The sequence below is a fragment of the Manduca sexta genome, chromosome 13, assembly GCF_014839805.1.
Source record: "Manduca sexta isolate Smith_Timp_Sample1 chromosome 13, JHU_Msex_v1.0, whole genome shotgun sequence".
Lineage (NCBI taxonomy): Eukaryota > Metazoa > Arthropoda > Insecta > Lepidoptera > Sphingidae > Manduca > Manduca sexta.
Window position 1 is genome coordinate 9,521,705 of NC_051127.1, and position 18,336 is coordinate 9,540,040.

General features: G+C 34.3%; 2 protein-coding genes across 3 annotated transcripts; one reads left to right on the forward strand and one right to left on the reverse strand.

The window, feature by feature from the left end:
* The first annotated feature begins 786 nt into the window (after positions 1-786).
* On the forward strand, positions 787-5,943 carry LOC115446821 (insecticyanin-B-like). 2 transcript variants are annotated; one of them, XM_030173620.2, is made up of 5 exons: positions 787-884; positions 1,863-2,025; positions 3,526-3,751; positions 4,646-4,750; positions 5,683-5,943. In XM_030173620.2, the coding sequence occupies exons 1-5, from the start codon at positions 802-804 to the stop codon at positions 5,874-5,876; spliced, it is 771 nt and encodes a 256-aa protein (XP_030029480.2). In that variant the 5' UTR covers positions 787-801; the 3' UTR covers positions 5,877-5,943. The 2 variants fall into 2 exon arrangements, with proteins under 2 accessions (XP_030029480.2, XP_037294225.1); XM_037438328.1 differs by lacking the exon at positions 787-884 and adding an exon at positions 1,642-1,688.
* Positions 5,944-14,263: 8,320 nt separating this feature from the next.
* LOC115446812 (insecticyanin-B-like) lies at positions 14,264-17,315 on the reverse strand. Its single transcript, XM_037438158.1, has 4 exons — positions 17,144-17,315; positions 16,799-17,009; positions 16,058-16,159; positions 14,264-14,857 (listed from the first exon to the last, which is right to left on the reverse strand). The coding sequence occupies exons 1-4, from the start codon at positions 17,249-17,251 to the stop codon at positions 14,658-14,660; spliced, it is 621 nt and encodes a 206-aa protein (XP_037294055.1). The 5' UTR covers positions 17,252-17,315; the 3' UTR covers positions 14,264-14,657.
* Between the last annotated feature and the right edge of the window lie 1,021 nt (positions 17,316-18,336).

Genomic DNA, 18,336 nt, shown 5'->3' on the forward strand with positions numbered 1-18,336 from the left:
TCAACTAACATAATTCATGTAGTTGTCTCATAATACTTTCCGTGATTTCGTTTGCATTATTAAGCTTTTAAATAAGCCTTGCATACCAAACAAAAAGGATGCGTTGAGGTAATACCGGGTCACGGGGTAATCCCGATGTTTCAAAAAGACTACTAAATCCGACAAAATTTTCTAATACGGAAAACAGAGGCTGAAATGCTACATTTAAATACCTGAGTGGTCTGCCACTGTATTGTGTCATTACTAGCTTAGCAGTTATACAGGGCTCTTATTCTGTATGATAGTGTAAACGCGTAATGCGGCCGTGTCATGTTATCTTTGAGAAATGTGCGTGGAATGGTATTCTGTAAGCCAAATTTCTATAGTCCTAAACATGACGCGTTGTGTTACGTGCTTGTTACGCACTGTTAAAATAACTTGCGGGATAGAGAATAAGGCCCCAGTTATGTTTGACGATATTACCCCTTGATCCGGTGTTACCCCATCGCACCGTACGACATAATAGGACCGCAAAATTACGTACATAAATATCGTAACATACCCCAGATTTGTAATAAAGATAAGGCCACGCATTACTTTTTGGCAAAACGTGGTTCTTAACACGCTGTTGTCATGATTGATGAAGAAAATGACGTGCATCATGTTTACACCTGTAAAGCCGATAAACAATCTATGGTGTATAATATTGATTAACCAACCGAATTTCGCCCACGGTGATCAATCTCAGTGCATATTGTACGCAATACACAGATGCAGCCCCAATCCCGTCACTCTTATAGTCTGGTGAAACGACAATCCGACATGATCAGAGAAATCAAGCACAGGACCAACGGCTTTACGTGCTTTCCAAAGCAGGGGCATCAGACCAACTTCCAAACTCCGAGGTGAGACTGAGCAATTTTTAAGATAGAATAACCCAGTCACTTTTAATTTGGCCAGACGGGATTAGAACCTAGGACAGTCTATGATGTTTAACATAGACTCCCATCACGACTTTATCTCCGAAGGGGTGGACAATAATGCAATTGGCGTACCTACTTTCGCTACATGTTAAGGGGGCGAACCTATTGAAAAGAAACATTAACCATAATTGTGGCCCTTATCAGGGTTCCCGATCTCTCATAATGCATAATTTCCCAAGTCTTTAGTTCACTTATTAGATGCAGTGAACATATTTTTCTAAGCCAAATGAAACATTTTTCATTAATTAATGACTAGTGAAAAAAATAATAATATAGTAATTACAAATAATGAACATTCCATGTCAGTAAATACAAAGCACATTGCACTAAAACCATTATCTGTATCAGCTCTTTATTTTCAGTAATCGTAGATTAAAAATAAACGATTCATCAGATCCAAAATCAGGAAATCAATACGGTAAACAAGTTCACTACAAGCTATTTTGAGCCTTATCAACTAATAGACACAATAGCTCTATTAAAGCAATCGGCATCTCCCCTAGCCACTACGTAACAGTCACAGCAATTGTAGAAATAGGATGTCATATTTAAACATAGAAAAATCCAAAGGTACACATCGGATTACTTATCCGACTTTAAAGACTGTCACTGCATTTTTTGTCTGGTTTTTAACGTGTTATCAGTAATCCTTCTTCATCAGTTAATCTATAAGCAATTTGGTCCTGTAAATTTCATGATACTTGAAAATCTTCACAGACGAAATAGGTAACTATTTTTACGATTATCCATTAAATTGAAATGCAAATATAATCCTTATTAACCTTGTCAACGCCATAACTGCGCATACCGCCATCCTAACAAAGGACTGAGAATAAAAAGCCAATTCACAGCTATTTCAGTATAAAACGTCTTTATTAACGTATCATTGAATAATTACAGTGTGGGTTGCGAGAGCCCAGCATTCGTCGTATCACGTCCGTACGGCGCAGTAGCGATGTATGTCTTTATCTTGTTTTGTGTCACTACGGCTCTGGCTGCAGAATTCACGCTGCCCGGAGAGTGTCCTGATGTTAAACTGCAGGAGAATTTGCATTACACGAAGGTAATTCTTTAAGATTGTGGTTTAGAACTTGGTAGTTAATATTTTGTATAAAAATCAAATAGATATACACCGGTGTACATCTTCCTCCTCGCATCGTATTGTTGAGGGTTGTGATCCCCTGAACATGGAGTCATCATTCTTTTGATCTCAGACGTTTGCGTTTTGAGTCGACGGTGTACATAGTTCTGGCTTTAAAATATGCGAATGCTTCTAAGACGATAAAGAGAAAATGTTGGTGATGGATGATTATTAACACTCATAATCATCTATAATAGCAAACGAACGATGCGTTGATAAATTTTATGACAGATTTACACTTTCCTCTTCACTTTAAAATACCATATACTCCTGCATCGCTCTCGATCTAAAAGAAATATTTGTAAATCTCTGAATTTTATTGACCTAAAGCGACAATGAAGCCATAGCTCCTTAAATAAAGATAAAAAACGACAATCGAACTCTCATCGTCTTATATCGTGACGTTTACCTGCTCATGACGCTATTTGGGCTATCAGAATTATCGTGGGCGATTTGCAACAGTTACTATCTAGATAATGTGGAAATTATTTTGCAAGTCTTAGGTTCTTTCTAGATTATGAAATAAATCTAAATCCTACGTGACTTCTAAAGCGTGAAAGTCTTTTATCGGGGTAAAGATAACAAGAAATAGTCTACAGTTTTACTGTCCTTGAATCACTCATAGTTACATTTTAATAGCAATGACTGCAGTAACAGTGCCCTAAAGACAAATAATTATCTATAATATTTAACTCCATCAAGAATGAGAAAAATTAAGTAAAGCGACAGCTCGCATTTTTGTTTCGTATAAAAATTTCCAAAAATCCAAACATCTCCTTTCTCTCCCTAATCCATTTAAGGAATATTTTTTTGCCTTCCTCTAAGACTAGCGGCAGATTTATGACTCTTCTGGGGATTATCTTCCTTATGGGTGTTGATATAATACTTCCGATTTATATTTGTACGGATAATATGAAACATGAGAAAATTAACTATTCTACCAATTACGTGAGGTAAAAATCCCATAAGAGACAAAGGTTTATGGGACGGTATATGTAATTAAACTTAAAAATCTCACACACTCGCCTTTTATCCGCAAAGAGGGTAGCAGAGCCGAAACTGGTGCACCGTATATATGCCTTCTAAATAATTATAGGGGGTGAGCCTATCACCAAATCAGGCACAAATTCCAGACTCCGGGTTGATTCACAGTAGAAAAATTCAATATCACTCTGTCCAACCCGAAGATCGAACGCGAGACTTCATTACAGCAGACGTACCCTTTTTTTATTATTTTGAATGTCTAGACGAGCTTGCCCATAAACGGTGGAAACACTTCAAATTATAAAATATTGTTTGGTATTCTAATGCGCTCGCTATCCTGAGACTTGAGATGTTAAGTCTTATTATGTCCGGTAGTTACACTGGCTATAATGTAATACAACTATGCTACCAAGGCAGTCAACATATATATATATCTAGTTTTCAGGAGTATGGTATAACGTGGCGAGCTATGCCAGCGACGGAAGGCCTATCTACGACTGCGCAACGCTAGATTTCCAAGAAGATAATGTCGGATACACCCTGAGGGAAACCTACGTATCTTCAGACCAAGAGAACAAAACTCAGAAGTCATATTTGGCGCGAGTCGATCCCACCTTCGATGCTGGAAACAAAGCCCAGTTTATTGTCAGTCATGAAGATGGAGGTATGTATATTTTTAAATCCAATCTTAATTTGAAAATTGCTGTTTCAATAACTTACTTATACAGGGTCAATTTAACATTGCATTTCTAAATGAAATTAAATATCTACTTATCTTCTTCACAATAACATAAGTAACACGAACCGTAGATGTAAAATAAAAAAGTGGAAGTTTCGAACAAAGTAAATATCAATAAAAAGTAATTTTAATTTTACACGCCCTAATGGCACTATTGCCACTCTAAGAGAAGTCCAAAGGTAAAGATAGTTTCATTTACTAATACAATGTCAATATGAACCTGTTTTGTGTTTACAGTCAATATATTTTATCACGCATATTGTAGTAAAACGATAATTTATAATATTATAATGAACTATCCCCTTACTCTGTTACTTTTGATTTTATGCAAAAAAATAGAAATATAATTTCATTCGCATCATTAATGCGTACTGGTAATGCAAACCGTTATTTTCAAATCTCTGGTAGGAAAACAAAAATATTTATGACTTTTTGATTACAAAGAATATGTCCAATTACCCAAGATTGTATTTCACGCCTATCAAACCGATATTGGATATTATAATATCTCACCCCAATACCATAATGCAAAGTTGAATTCAACGTAGTACACTAGTTTCGCTCTGTCTGATTCTTCTATGATTAAGCCGTCAGCTGATGCAATAAGGTCTATATGCAATAATAGAATGTCGGTGTATAACTTGACCAGAAAAAAGAAAAGCCGCGCCAAGTTTAAGATACGGTACTAATTGTTGTACTGACAGAATTAACTTTAACACGACAAAGTGAATAGTGGCACTCCCGATGCAAGTCATTTATTTTCCTGGTCAGACTGTATTTATTCCAATTATTTAATGTTCATATTACCTTAACTTTCAGATAAAGTATTGCAGTTCCCGTTCTTTATTCTCTCCACGGACTACGATAATTACGCGATTGCGTACACCTGCAAAACTATGAAGAAGAAGACCAGAACACATTATGGTATGACGCTTTCTTATTGGACATTAAAATGATAGACGAGTTACCGCCGCTTTCAGTAAACGATCCCAATCTCTTGTCTCAAACCATCGTGATAATGAACCAATCAGAATAAAGGTTTTTGATATGCTTACAAATGACTTTTTTATTGGTTCTTTCCCGGGATCGGATCGAAGATTAAAAATGGGATCGTTTTTTGGAGACGGTCGTAAGACATTCGCCTATTGGTAGGCATCGTCGATAACAGTTTATAAATATTATAATAGCATCAGTAGAAATTTGATTAACAGAGAAATAAATTCCGCTGACCTGTGCTCGTTGTGACGTGTCAGATGTCAGCATCTATAGAATTTGCCAAAGAACTCGACACGAGGGCTCAAGTCGTTTCATAGTGTCGACGGATTAGCACGTGATTCGCGATGATCCATGAACCGATCACAATCGTTACAATTAAACGACACGGCCGGTTGTGTCGTGTTTGTCATATCATATCCTAGGGTCGCAGATTTCATGATACCGAATAACACTATACTATTTATAATCAATACAGCAGTACCTATAACATCCTATAGCTTTCAAAACATTTATAGCAAGCCCCTATTTAGTAGAAAAAATATAAAATGCAGAAACCAAATATCTAGTAAAATTAAATATTAGTATAGCTATTGAAAGTAACATATTCATTAAAATAAACCGTTACATTGGTTGAAATAAATTAAGAACCCAGTATTTATAGTCTCTTTTTAATTTTTAAATGACTAACGAAGACATATAATCTAAAATGCTTTTAGGGCTTTACAATATGATTCCTTTACTTTTAATTCTGATGCATGGTATAATTCAAGCCTCATGTTCTTCACTATCAGTCTTATTAATCATACTAGCTACAACATCATTTAAACCCAAGTCTGTACTATTTGCTAATACAATTCCAGTGTTCACATGGATTCTGACTCGTACGAAGGAAAAGCTACAAGGAGACACATTGAAGATGGTGGAAAACACTCTCTCCAAGTATTCTGAGCTGGCTGAACATCGGCAGGCGTTTGTCTTCAAAGACTTCTCCGAGGCCAGCTGCGCGTACTCCAGCAAATTCGAGACAGACTTCTTTACAAGTAATTTCTGGTAGAATTCCAATGCTCGCGATTCATGGACTGTGATTGACTATTTGCAATAAACTAAGTATTTGATTTTAATTTATTTTTATTGCCAAAATGTATTATGTGCCAAGACATTTATTATTAGTTTTCGGTGTCAGACAGTGGGCCACAGTGGCGAAAGGTGAAATTTTTCAAATATTTTCTGCTATCAAAACGGATATAAATATTCTATTCTCATCAGTAATATTTTGTCAAATTAGAATGAAATATTACTTATTACTAACACGATGGAGCCACGTCGTTTGTTTTATTTTACTTTTGCAACACCATTTCGCAATCGAATCTAGATCATATGCACGTGTAAACAGCAAGGCGAGCGAAATATTTGCGTACGAAAGGTTATAAGAATACACGAGCAAGTGTATACTGTTTGAACCTGACCAACACTAATGTACTAGGTTTTGCTCGCAGCTTTCTCGGCAAACGGTGCAAAACGTACCTTATATCATATAATGTCAATTCAGAAGATTCTATCTGAGTTCCAAATTCATAAAAATCCCGTGCGTGCTTGTTTGAAACAGGAAAAATCTGTATCCAACATCTCCGGCGACTTCTTTTTTTAATCTGTATCCAACTTTTTCAGCAACATCTTTTTCTGTTCCCACGACTAATATTTTTGTTTGCAAAAGCTACTAGTTCATAACGAAAAATACATAAAAACAAAACTAGAAAAAAAATATATAAAAAAACAAATTTGCAAAATATTTATTAATATTTGCAACTATATCTGTATTATGTGTTTTAAATCTGTATAAATAGAGATATATCTTCATACGTGGCAGCACTGTCCAGCACGCTGGATGCGCACACGATAGTATTATGTTACAAGTAGTACACCTAGCGCCGCGACGTAAACCTATCCCTATTTTTCGTTAGTCATTTCATCCATGAAGACGCACCTTTTGATAAGGTTTTTTTATTTATTTTAAGAACAACATGCAGTTACAAAACACAGCTTATACGGAAGTTTTGAAATAAATAGTTTAACTTATTATCTAACCAACACCGTTCTCCCCAGATTAACTTATTATGATAGTATGTATTACACCACAAAATCAATAGGGTGGCGGGGTAAGGGGAATAATTCGAGCACTTTCCCCGACGCTATCCATTATATTGTGCGTGTGCGATCTCTCACGCACACTGTAAGCGATTAGGGAAAGTAGTAGGGCGAGTCATCCTGAATGAAATAATCTATACAGCAAGATGGAAAGTGAATATGGTGATTTCTCCTAACTTGTCACCAACATAATGTGAGTTCAGTAAACGAAACTCGAAAGTGTTCGCATAATATTGTATTATGCCAAAAGGATAAACCAGCAATTGGGACAGCTGTTGTAAAATTTAATTTTGTAATACAGTAACTGACACACATGTGGTATGAAAATCGAGTCTTAGTGAATCGCGTGTTAGGACAGCTAGTAAACATCCAATAAGACTACAGACAAACTCCTGTTTCACCTGATATACCCAAGTATACCAAGCTGTGGCGAAGGGTGAAATTTACCAAAAGAGAAGCTGACAAAATAAAGGTATTAATACTATCATATTAGATTATAGCCCACTATGCTATAAATATTAATTATTTATTTGACAAAAATATAATTTATTTTAATAGTTTGCAAAAGGGAAGCCGGCAGGAATCAAGTTATATGTACCCTTCACAGCTACCAACTCTATTAGTAATAACTGTAAAGAAAAAAAGAAACTACACTCGACTTCTTACTATGGAGTAAGAGAGCAGTTAATTCCGGAGACAATCAAGGAATGCAATATTATATTTCGATCACCGTTAAGTCGAATGTGGTAAATTTTTTTCTTGCTAATATAAAGAAATGTCGAGCAGACTTGGTAGCGACAATGTCTTACGAGTAAAACACCATCCAATAATTAAGCCATTAATAATATTAAAGGATAATGTAAGTCGAGCCTAGTGAAATGAACATATTATCTGTGCTAACAACTTCGTCTGTGTGAAAAAATATTCTAACGATTTTTGATACCCTTGTTTAGTCATCCCTTTCTTTTTTATTGCTTTCTTTAAATTTATGTAACAGAGGGTTTTGCTGTTATATTCTGTCATATTAATTTGCCTTATCTTTTCTTTTACTTTTTTCCACAAAAATTCTGTGAAGTCTGTATGTAAATTCAGTAGTTATTATTGAATAGCTATTTATTGTTAAACTGTTGTCTGTTATATATATATAGCTGTTGCCGTGGACGCCGGGAAGGGGGTGCAAGTAGGTGTATGTGCCTCCCTGTCCAGAAATAAATCACAAAAAATATAAATCACTCAATAAATATGTAACAATGGGAACTATTGACCACAAAGGTTTTGTTCATCATCATCATTTCTGCCGGAAATCGTCCACTGCTGGACATAGACCTCCCCTATTGAGTGCCATAGGGACTGGATCTGGGCCGCCCTCATCCATCGGACTCCGGCGACCCTCACCAGATCGTTGGTCCATCTCGTGGGGGCCTGCCTACGCTGCGTCTTCCGGTTCGTGGTCGCGACTCCAGAACTTTTCCGCCCCAACGGCCATCAGTTCTACGAGCTATGTGTTCTGCCCACTGCCACTTGAGTTTCGCAACTCTAGGAGCTATGTCTATGGCTATTAGGTTTTTTTATGATGAAGCATTTATAAAAACCCGCACAATTTGAATTTGATAAAAACATGATATTATGCAGTATAGTGCATAGATGCAGAAACACCTCAAACTAATCTTTGCGGCGCCCATGGCTGTTACTACTCTATAAATACCTAAATAAATAATTTCGCTCCAGAATATTCTGCCCACATATATTTAGAACTGCACTAGAAGTACATCATAAAGATATTAATCAATTCCGACATAATAATCAACTTAATAGGATTGAGTTAATACTTTTATCTTAGAAATACAAATTTTGTGTTGCAAAAATTTGGTAAAAAAATTTTACTTTCACGCCTTCGTTTCTAGAATACTGTGTGGTTATACAAAGTAATATAAAATCGTGTATATTTTATGGTGCCGAAGCGTGCATACAACCCGATTCCTACCGGCTTCCCTTTTAGGTTTATTTACGTTTGTCTTAGTTTTTGTTTTCTGTTAAAATGCCGCGATAGGTTAACTAAGGTAATATTTTTTTTTTGCATCGGGTTACCGTTTGAAATATTCAACCTTCGCCATATTTTATGATTTTTGCTACAATTTAAAGTGCTCCGGCGGCATATTAGGTACATCTACAATGCTATAGTGTCGGGTTTATTATTTTTAGATTTTTGTATTTGTACTCGAAGTCTGTGATTAGAGCCCGATTTGGCGATAGGCTCACCCCTGTCACATCATGGGACACTATACGCACAGTGAAAAGTGGATGCAACAGTTGCGCATCTACCTACCCCTTCAGGTATAAAAGGCGTGCGTGTTTCAAAACTTTACGGTCAATATAATTTTAGGTGGTATATTACATAATTGTATTCTGATACTGTGTTCTTATCCTATTTGTTAAATTCAAATCATCCTACTGGTGGTAGGCCTCTCATATGTAAGAGTCTGCCTGGGTAGGTACCACCGCAATGTCTATTTCTGCCGCCAAGCAGCAGTGTGTAGTCTCTCTAGTGTGTACCGGTTTGAAGAACATTGTAGCCAGTGTAATTACTGGATATAATAAGACTTAACACCTCATGTCTCAGGATGGCGAGCGCAGTGGAATACCAAACAATACTTTGTAATTCAAAAATCCTTATAATATATTACTAAACAAAATGCCAGTGTCGCGTCTATCTTTCTAAATGCGACAAACTTGAAAATGATCGAATGGCTTTCGATGAAATTTGGTAAAATGATAGTTTTTCCCTTGGAAAGATCATAAGCTATTTTTTATCTCGGAACTAATTCACGCGGGTGAAGCTGCAAGCAAAAGATTGTAACCAAATAAATTAAATTATCTTTAAGACAGAAACTAAATTATCTTTAATTTTATACACTGAGCCGTCTTAACTCGAATAAATGATTTTTAATATTATTTTATTATATAAAAATTTTATGCATTATTCATCGATTTGAAATTAAATGAGGTGTTTAATTTAATATTCTTGTTTCTGCTTATCTGAAAGATCATCTTATCAGCATTTATTTGGAACAATAAAACATATGTTCATCATGTTCAGTCGAGCATATGAAATATTTTTTAATATTGATTAAATTTATTACATAAGAAACAAAGAACGATAGAACGAACAAGGCTTGGTTTTTCGCCCACTTTACTTTAAAAGTCTATTAACAAATGAAGTAAGGCACAACTGAAGGTGTTTTTTTTACATTCGTTACGAATACAAAAAAAAAATTTTTTACACAGTTATCTTATTTGCTTTTTTTTTCAATATAAGCTTTCACAAAAGAGTCTATTCAAAAAGCAAGGTCGAGATCAAACATAAATGACTTCAGGGCAACCCGGTGGTTCTCTCCGTTGGGGGAAATCGTGAATCGGAACAATTTAAAAATACTTTCCATGTGAATATTCGAACAATTATTTTTTATAGTAATCTTTGCACCCCACGCCTTATTAACCAGGTAATTTTAGAACATTAAAGTACGTAGTAACTGATATAAAAATTATAATATGCCCATTTTCTCACTACCCTCAGCGGTCCAAAACGTACCTTGACCTAATTATTTTTAAATATCTTTCAAAAACATTGTTCATAAATCTTGAATAAAATATATTTCACTGACAAGACATTAGTGGCAGTTTTTAGGTATAAATCATATAAGATATTCGTTTAATTATTCTTGCACTGATTTTTAAACTTTTACCACAATTTTTTTCTCATTTTACTCAGCTGACTTTGTCACTGCGATTACTAAGTTCTATTTATTTTCTATAATCTGTGACCCGACCTATACCCTGGCGGCGGATCAGTCGCGCCGACAGCGCCGGCGAGAACGGACGTAACTGTAGTGTCGAATAAATTATAGACCATTATTACGTGAGTTTTTAAGATTACCACGATCGGCTGCTCTTTACCATCCACGCAATAACCAGGTAAATACAGCACTATGTTGCTCTATTATTTGATTATTTTATTCCTTTCGTGAATGTACATAACGCTAATAATATAAAAAAAAAAAGTCTTTATACTTATTGTTAATTAATTAAAAATCAAAATGATGCCAAATCTCATTCCACTCAATCTCATTACCAGGATTTCCTCTCAGATTTATTTCAGGCGGTAATGAGAGTGTATAGATGGTTATGAGACAAAAATGCACGAAAAATTTTGCTGTTATTTAACCTTTTTTGACGTTCTAACAAATATCCAAATATATTTTATAGTTAATAATTATAACTTTAATAAAAGTAACTTTAATAATTACAGACTTTCACAACCTCAGAATTAATAAAATTGTTCTTTTTCAGTAAAAAATACTAGACAGGCAATGGCAAAACCAAAAAATAAACAAAGAAGAAAAAGTAGAACCATTCAAGAACTAATAATTGAAGATTTGGATTCTTTATCGAGAAATACAGAAAGTCCAGCAACGACTGTAGATCCATTAGCTGGCCCCTCAAACCTTACTCTGGATACCAATAATGTAACAAATAACCCCAACACCTGTAATAAATGTCACAAGAAAAAAATATATATTAACAAATTACGTTATCGAAATAAAAGAAAAATTGGAATATTAAACGCCCAAATAGAGAATCTACAGAGAGATAAGAATAACCTTAGAAGAATCCTGTTAAAATTATTACAGATCAATAGAAAACAAAAGAAAGAAATAAAAACACCTATACAAATAAAAATAGAAAATATTAATAAATACGTAGACGGACAAAAACTTGAAGAAGTGAAGAAAGAACTGGCTTTTGGAGAAATTTTAAATTCAAGTTTAAAGGATCATTACAAACAAATTAACAAAAAAGGAAAACGTTTATTTAGTGATGCCATACTAAAGCAAAGAAAGCGGCTCAAGAAATATAATATTTTAGGAAAAGTAAAACCATTTACAATTAAAAATAAAAAGGAAGCATCTATTACATCTGATAAGAGAACTGACAATTTGAAAGTACTGATAGAACATTTCCTGGAAGAGGATGTTAATAGTAGAATTTTGCCAGATAAAAGGAATACATTACAAGAAAAGGTGTAAGAAAACAAAAAGATACTTGAACGATAATCTACTTCATTTGCATAAGAAATTTTTAGCGAACCATAATCAAAACGTAAGCTACTCGACGTTCTGTAAATACTGTCCGTTTTGGGTATTACGCCCAAATAACACCGATAGAAATACCTGCTCTTGCAAAAAACACGTAAATATGGATTTGATACTAAAAAGCCTTCAAAGATACAATATTTTAAAGGAAGCTAACGGAATGTCTCTTCTTCTTTGCTTATGCTGTAATGTCAATGAAGATAATTGTATGAATAGATCATGTGAATGCTGCAAGGATAGAGTTTTAAATTATGGAGAATTTGAAAATGACAAGACGATAAAATATTATCAATGGTGTACTACAGTTGAGAAATATATGTCTAAAGGTCAAGAAAAGAAGAAAGTCGTATCCAAAAAAGTACAGTTACAAGATTTACCTTTGAATGTTATAAAAAAGCTAGAAGATTCTATTCCCGCCTATTTTGCTCATTGCAACAACGTCATACGACAATACAATACCATCAAAATGTTAAAATCAACCCTATGTCTTGCAGAAGCGGTTATACATGTTGATTTTAGCGAAAATTACAGCTTGAAATACAATGAAGAAATACAAAGTGTCCATTTTGGTGGCAGCCGCAGTCAGATAACTTTACATACATTTGTTATTTACTTGTTAGATCCAGAATTGGGAACACATAAAACACAAAGTTACTGTACTCTTAGCGAGTGTAATAGGCATGATGCGGCGGCAATTTGGGCTCACCTTATTCCACTTATAGAGTATATATTAGACATCTCACCCATGTTAGACGGTTTACATTTTATCTCGGACAGTCCATCTAGTCAATACCGGAATAAACATATGTTTTATGCCATCAGCCAGTTATACCGAGACTTTCCTCAGATTAAAACAGTAACTTGGAACTACTTGGAAGCCGGCCATGGCAAGGGCGCTCCAGATGGAGTAGGTGCGACTTTAAAAAGAATAGCTGATCAAATTGTTGCCTTTGGTTCTGATATTGCAACATTCGATGATTTCGTAAAAGCTATTAAAACACGGATCAAAAATATTAAAATTAATATTGTGACTGAAGCAGAGATACTCACAAGGACTTTTCCCATCGAAATCAAATCTTTTAAGGGAACAATGTCGGTACACCAAGTATTATGGTCTGTAGGATGCCCTCGCATGTATTTTAGAGAGTTAAGTTGCATTATCTGCTCCAACGATACCATATGTCGTCATGGGTATCATATTGGCTGTCTCGATACACCTGGTATGGCTGTTACAAATTCACAAAACGATAACGTTTACCTCGAGCAGTTCATTGAAGAAAATACATCAGCTGGTGCACTTCAAGAAACGATTAACTTCAGTAATATATTAAGTCCTGTTGCTAGTAAATCAGATGTTTCAACAAAACCAAAATCCAATGTGACAGATATTAATGACATAGAAAATATTGGGATTAATTCTACTGCTGTGCTTGAAAATGAATCTCGAGTGCAAATATTATCAAATATAAGATTACCTGATTGGTCAAACACTAGTTTTTATGGACGAAAAAGTAAATTAGCAAAATTTCAGCAAAATTTTGAAGAGTTTGTGTCCGACAAACCCAGTGGTAGTAAATACTTTGAAAAACCTCGTTCATTTAGTAACATCAAATTTAATATTGTGAGTGACAGCGATGACGATGATGATTTCAAAATTTTCTAAAAAGGCTTTCTATACTTACTACTATAATTTTTGTTGAACGTCTACTAATCTAACCGTCTCAACATCTACTAATGTTAGTGAGTTACAATTAAAATTAGTTGTTTATTGAAAGAATAGTTAAATCGGAATAACTATTGTTTTAATGTTGATTACTTATTATTAAAACTGCGTCGGTGTTGTTTTCAAATAGATTGAAATGGATGTAGAACATTACAGTCATAAGAAACTTAATAATATAAAAGACTGATTTGTTTGTGATAATATTATTAATATACTAAGACATTTGTGATAAGCATTTTAATATATAGTACCTATACGATCTTAAAGTCTGATTCTATGTTTCTAATAGTTGATTATATAATATGTAAGTCAATGAGAATAAACACTTGTCAAGTTAATTTGATAAAAAAAGTTTAAGTATGTTAGTATTTTTGGTATATTTTTTATTTTTAGGGCTAATTTCTATGAATAAATGCAATAGTACTCACTTAATGCTATTTTATTAAGTGTAGAATATACATTTTCATCAGATTTTTTCATTACCGGCGGCTTATTTCACTACCGTCATTGGTACATTCATTACCGTAAACAGTCATTCTCATTGCCGTTTTAAACACAAATTTCAATCTCAATTATCTCAAAAACTATGAACACCATTCTTGTAGAAACCATTTTTTTATATTCTTGCATACCTAGATTTCGTGAATAAGGGAAAATAATGCATATCTACGATATTCTTTCACGATTTGAAAAAAATGCTCAATTTCCCCGAATTTTGAGAATCACCGAACCCAGTCATCATAATTGACTGTAGCAATATATAATAAAAAAATCAGAAATAATAAACAATAATTTAAAAATATTGTATTCTTTCTTCTTAATGTCTTGCTGCAGCGTTAAACATCTTTGGATTCGAAAGTGAAAACGAACTGGAGAAACTGCAAGCTTCTTCAGAAAAATCTGTTGGTATAAGTTTCGAAGATTCAATGATGCTGCTGTGGTTTTGGAGGAAGTTTTCGACTGCTGTCTTTGCGTCTCCTTCCAAAGTCTTACTTCTAGATAAGACCCAGGCGAAAGCTGAAAACACAAAATATCTTATGTCAGAAAACTTTCAGATTTGAACGGATCTACTAAATAGTTATATCAACTAATTTAAGCATAATTGATAATATTAGGCATTGATCTGTATTCTATTTAAGCTCCAATCTGCTAATAAGGGTGCTTTGTGGTTATACCGGATCACTGGGTAATCCCGTTTTTTTCAAGATTACAACTAAATCCGACATTTCCCAATACGGATAACATAGCCTGTAGTGCTATTTTAATTAAAATATTAAAAAAAAATATCGTAACATATATTTTGCAGTATACGATTTTGTTGGGTATCTCTTTTAGGATACTAATTTTATCCCGAGCAAAACATGTTTGTCATGAAAAACTCCACAAAATAACTTCGTCTGCCTAGGGATGATAATCAGTCCCAAGACTATCATCCCTAGGCAGACGAAGTTATTTTGTGGAGTTTTTCATGACAAACATGTTTTGCATCTTAGATCCCAAGATCTAAGATGTTTTTATTACATAGATACGTTGTCCGAGCTCAATACTGGCAAGACGAAAGTAAGGTAATTGCCCGACTTGACGGCCAATAAGCACGCGGCACTAACGCTGTTACGTAACGGTCGATGTATATATATCCTTTTCTAACGAATGTATGCTGCATCTTTTTATTCCTTCTTCGAGCCAATTTGTAATTATATGTACAGATACGTGACTATAGCAAATAGTGCGCCGTTTTTATGTGCCATTTTGTTAGCATATGACGCGTCTATTTGTAAAACGTTATTGCTTGGGATAAGTTAGCAAATCGAAGTAACGCGATGTAACAAATAACAATAAAGGCATTCGTAATATCTCATGAATCTTGCACATGCTTTACGATGGTTAATTTGTATCCAGACTACAATTCCAGAAATGAAAATGGGATTAAATGGCTGTATTAATAGATGCAACAAAATTTCGCTCTCAAGTGTGATAGCATACACGCTGTCAAGTTAATGTCAACATCAGCATCTTAAGATCGTGACTGTTTAAGAAACAGATATTATAAACAACAGCTCATATAATGTCTTAAGTTACAACATATAGCGTATTTTGAGAGTTAAGTTTGACTTATCTAAAAACTGGCGTTTAAATGACAGGTCAAATTTTGTTTATTACATAGTTTTATACGTTTTATAGATACTATTATATAATTCTAACGGTAATGTTACTTACTGTAGTGTGATTTCTTTGATTCGTCGTATCTGCAACTGTACGCGATGGCGTAATTTTGGTAGTCAATCGCCAAGATGTACGGCTCAACCACTTTCACCCGGTCTAGAAGTAAATATTAATTAATTAAGTATATTCAATTTGGCCATTAAGTTCTTTGCAGCTAGAGGCAATGAAGTGTTAATTGGTTTATACAATGCATTAATAATAAAATCAAGATACTGTTGTACTACATACGTGCTAACTCAATTTTACGAAAATTTGAAAAGAATTTTTGTTGTTGTACAACATGAAAGATCCTTAGCTTGAAAATCTAAACACTAACCCTCTTATTCATAGACGGTTTTTTCTGATAACAAGTTTGTTTCTCAGTACCCCACGGCACTGAGAAACAAACATAGGGCTGTTGTGATTGGCTAATAGTAAGATACCAACAATATTAGCCAATCACAACGGCCATATGGCTACGCACTGCGAAGGCTGCCATGCTATTAGCATTGAGAAACAGACTTGTTATCACAGCTTTACTCCGTCCTTACAAAAAAAACGTTTATGAATAAGGAAGTTACTATATAAAGTAAATAAATTTATTTTGTTACCTTTCCTTTTTTTCCTAACTGGCACCTTTCCTTACCCTACTTCGAAATGGGCTCAGTTCTTCTACCAACCACCTTAATGACATCAATCTTCCATAGGAAAAATCTAAACACCGCACAAATTATTAAAATCATTCTTAAAACTCACGTGCAATCTTGAATGATTGAATAAGTTTTCCAGATTTGGACTGGTCAGCATGTTTGACATTCCCGTCCAGATATTGCTTTACTCCATTGACTATATGAGAGTTCCTGACTGACAGCCCATCACCTTCAAGGGTGTAGACTGAAGTGGAGCATTTCCCATTCATTTGGTTGTAAAGCGGAAGCATAGCTACCTCATACCACGTGCCTTCATACTGGAAGAAACATCGTATATTAAGGTGAAGTTCAAGTACAAAATAAACAACCATAATGAAACCAATTTGATGAATTGACACTGATAGCAAATCACGTCAGACGATGATGATAAAATAGTGACAGATCAACTCACGGCCTGCATATTGAAATTTTCCACTGGCGCGACATCAGGGCATTGCCCTTCGTACAATAAATCAGCAGATGCAGCGCCTAAAAACGCAATTATAAACAAACTGAACATCTTGACGGTTTTCGTAGTCACAAATCGCAGTCCAGTGGAATACTACTAGGAGTGTAATCAGTATTTACTTTATATACTCAGTACGCCACAGGTCATAGGATCAGTTTTTAAAAGATTATTTCTTTTTTATTTCTTTAAGAGGCTGTTTCGATTGCAATAAACTAGAACAATTTACACTGAGATTTTTGATGCCAAGAGCTCGTAGGTAAAATCAACTGTTTTAGATATTCTATGTTCGATAAATACAAATAAACAGTGCAATTAGATATGCGACAACATGAATGATAACTAAATTGGCGATAGCTCAAACTCGTTCTCCACGTGTAAATAGATTTTTCCGATAATGCAGTTGGCTTACATAATATATCCAACTGTATGCGAAAGAGAAGAAGGAACTCGTAATGTTGTAAATTTTAACAAGCCTAAAACCTTTCAAAATCCTCTTAATTTTTCAAAATTTATCATGGAAAGTGGAAGCCGTATTACTATGCAGTCGATATATATTTTAAAAACAGATAAACATTACATAATTCATATCGCATATTATCGCACGCACAAATGCAAATATCATATACTGATATCTTCGTATTTAGATTTCCATTAGCAATTTAAAGTGTTTATCAAAATATTTGGCCAATTTCCAATTTATTTTCTATTCCAAAATTTATACTGATAGTTTATACTGGAGTTAATTGTATTCTCCTTAAAATTTTAATAGCGACTCGTTCCTAATTGCGTTCTATGGTCTAGATATTTTATATATTATTTTGGACTACAGTGTATCATCATCAGACCCTATTAGTATACCATCTAATTATATTTTTATACGAGATGCTTAGCTGACAATCACGTCAAATGACGTCACGTGATATTTGTTCACCAGGAAAACATAAGTTGCTTCACCAGTCGTGGCTATTTTAAAGAAAGGAATTTTAGATGTTTCGGAAATTTTTATAGCGGATTAATTAGAAGGAACTGAATAAAAATAAAAACCAGAAAGTAAGAAAGTCGGAAGAAGAAGAGAATAAAAATTAATAATGAATGAAACAACTCAAGACTCGGTAACATGTATAACATTATAAACA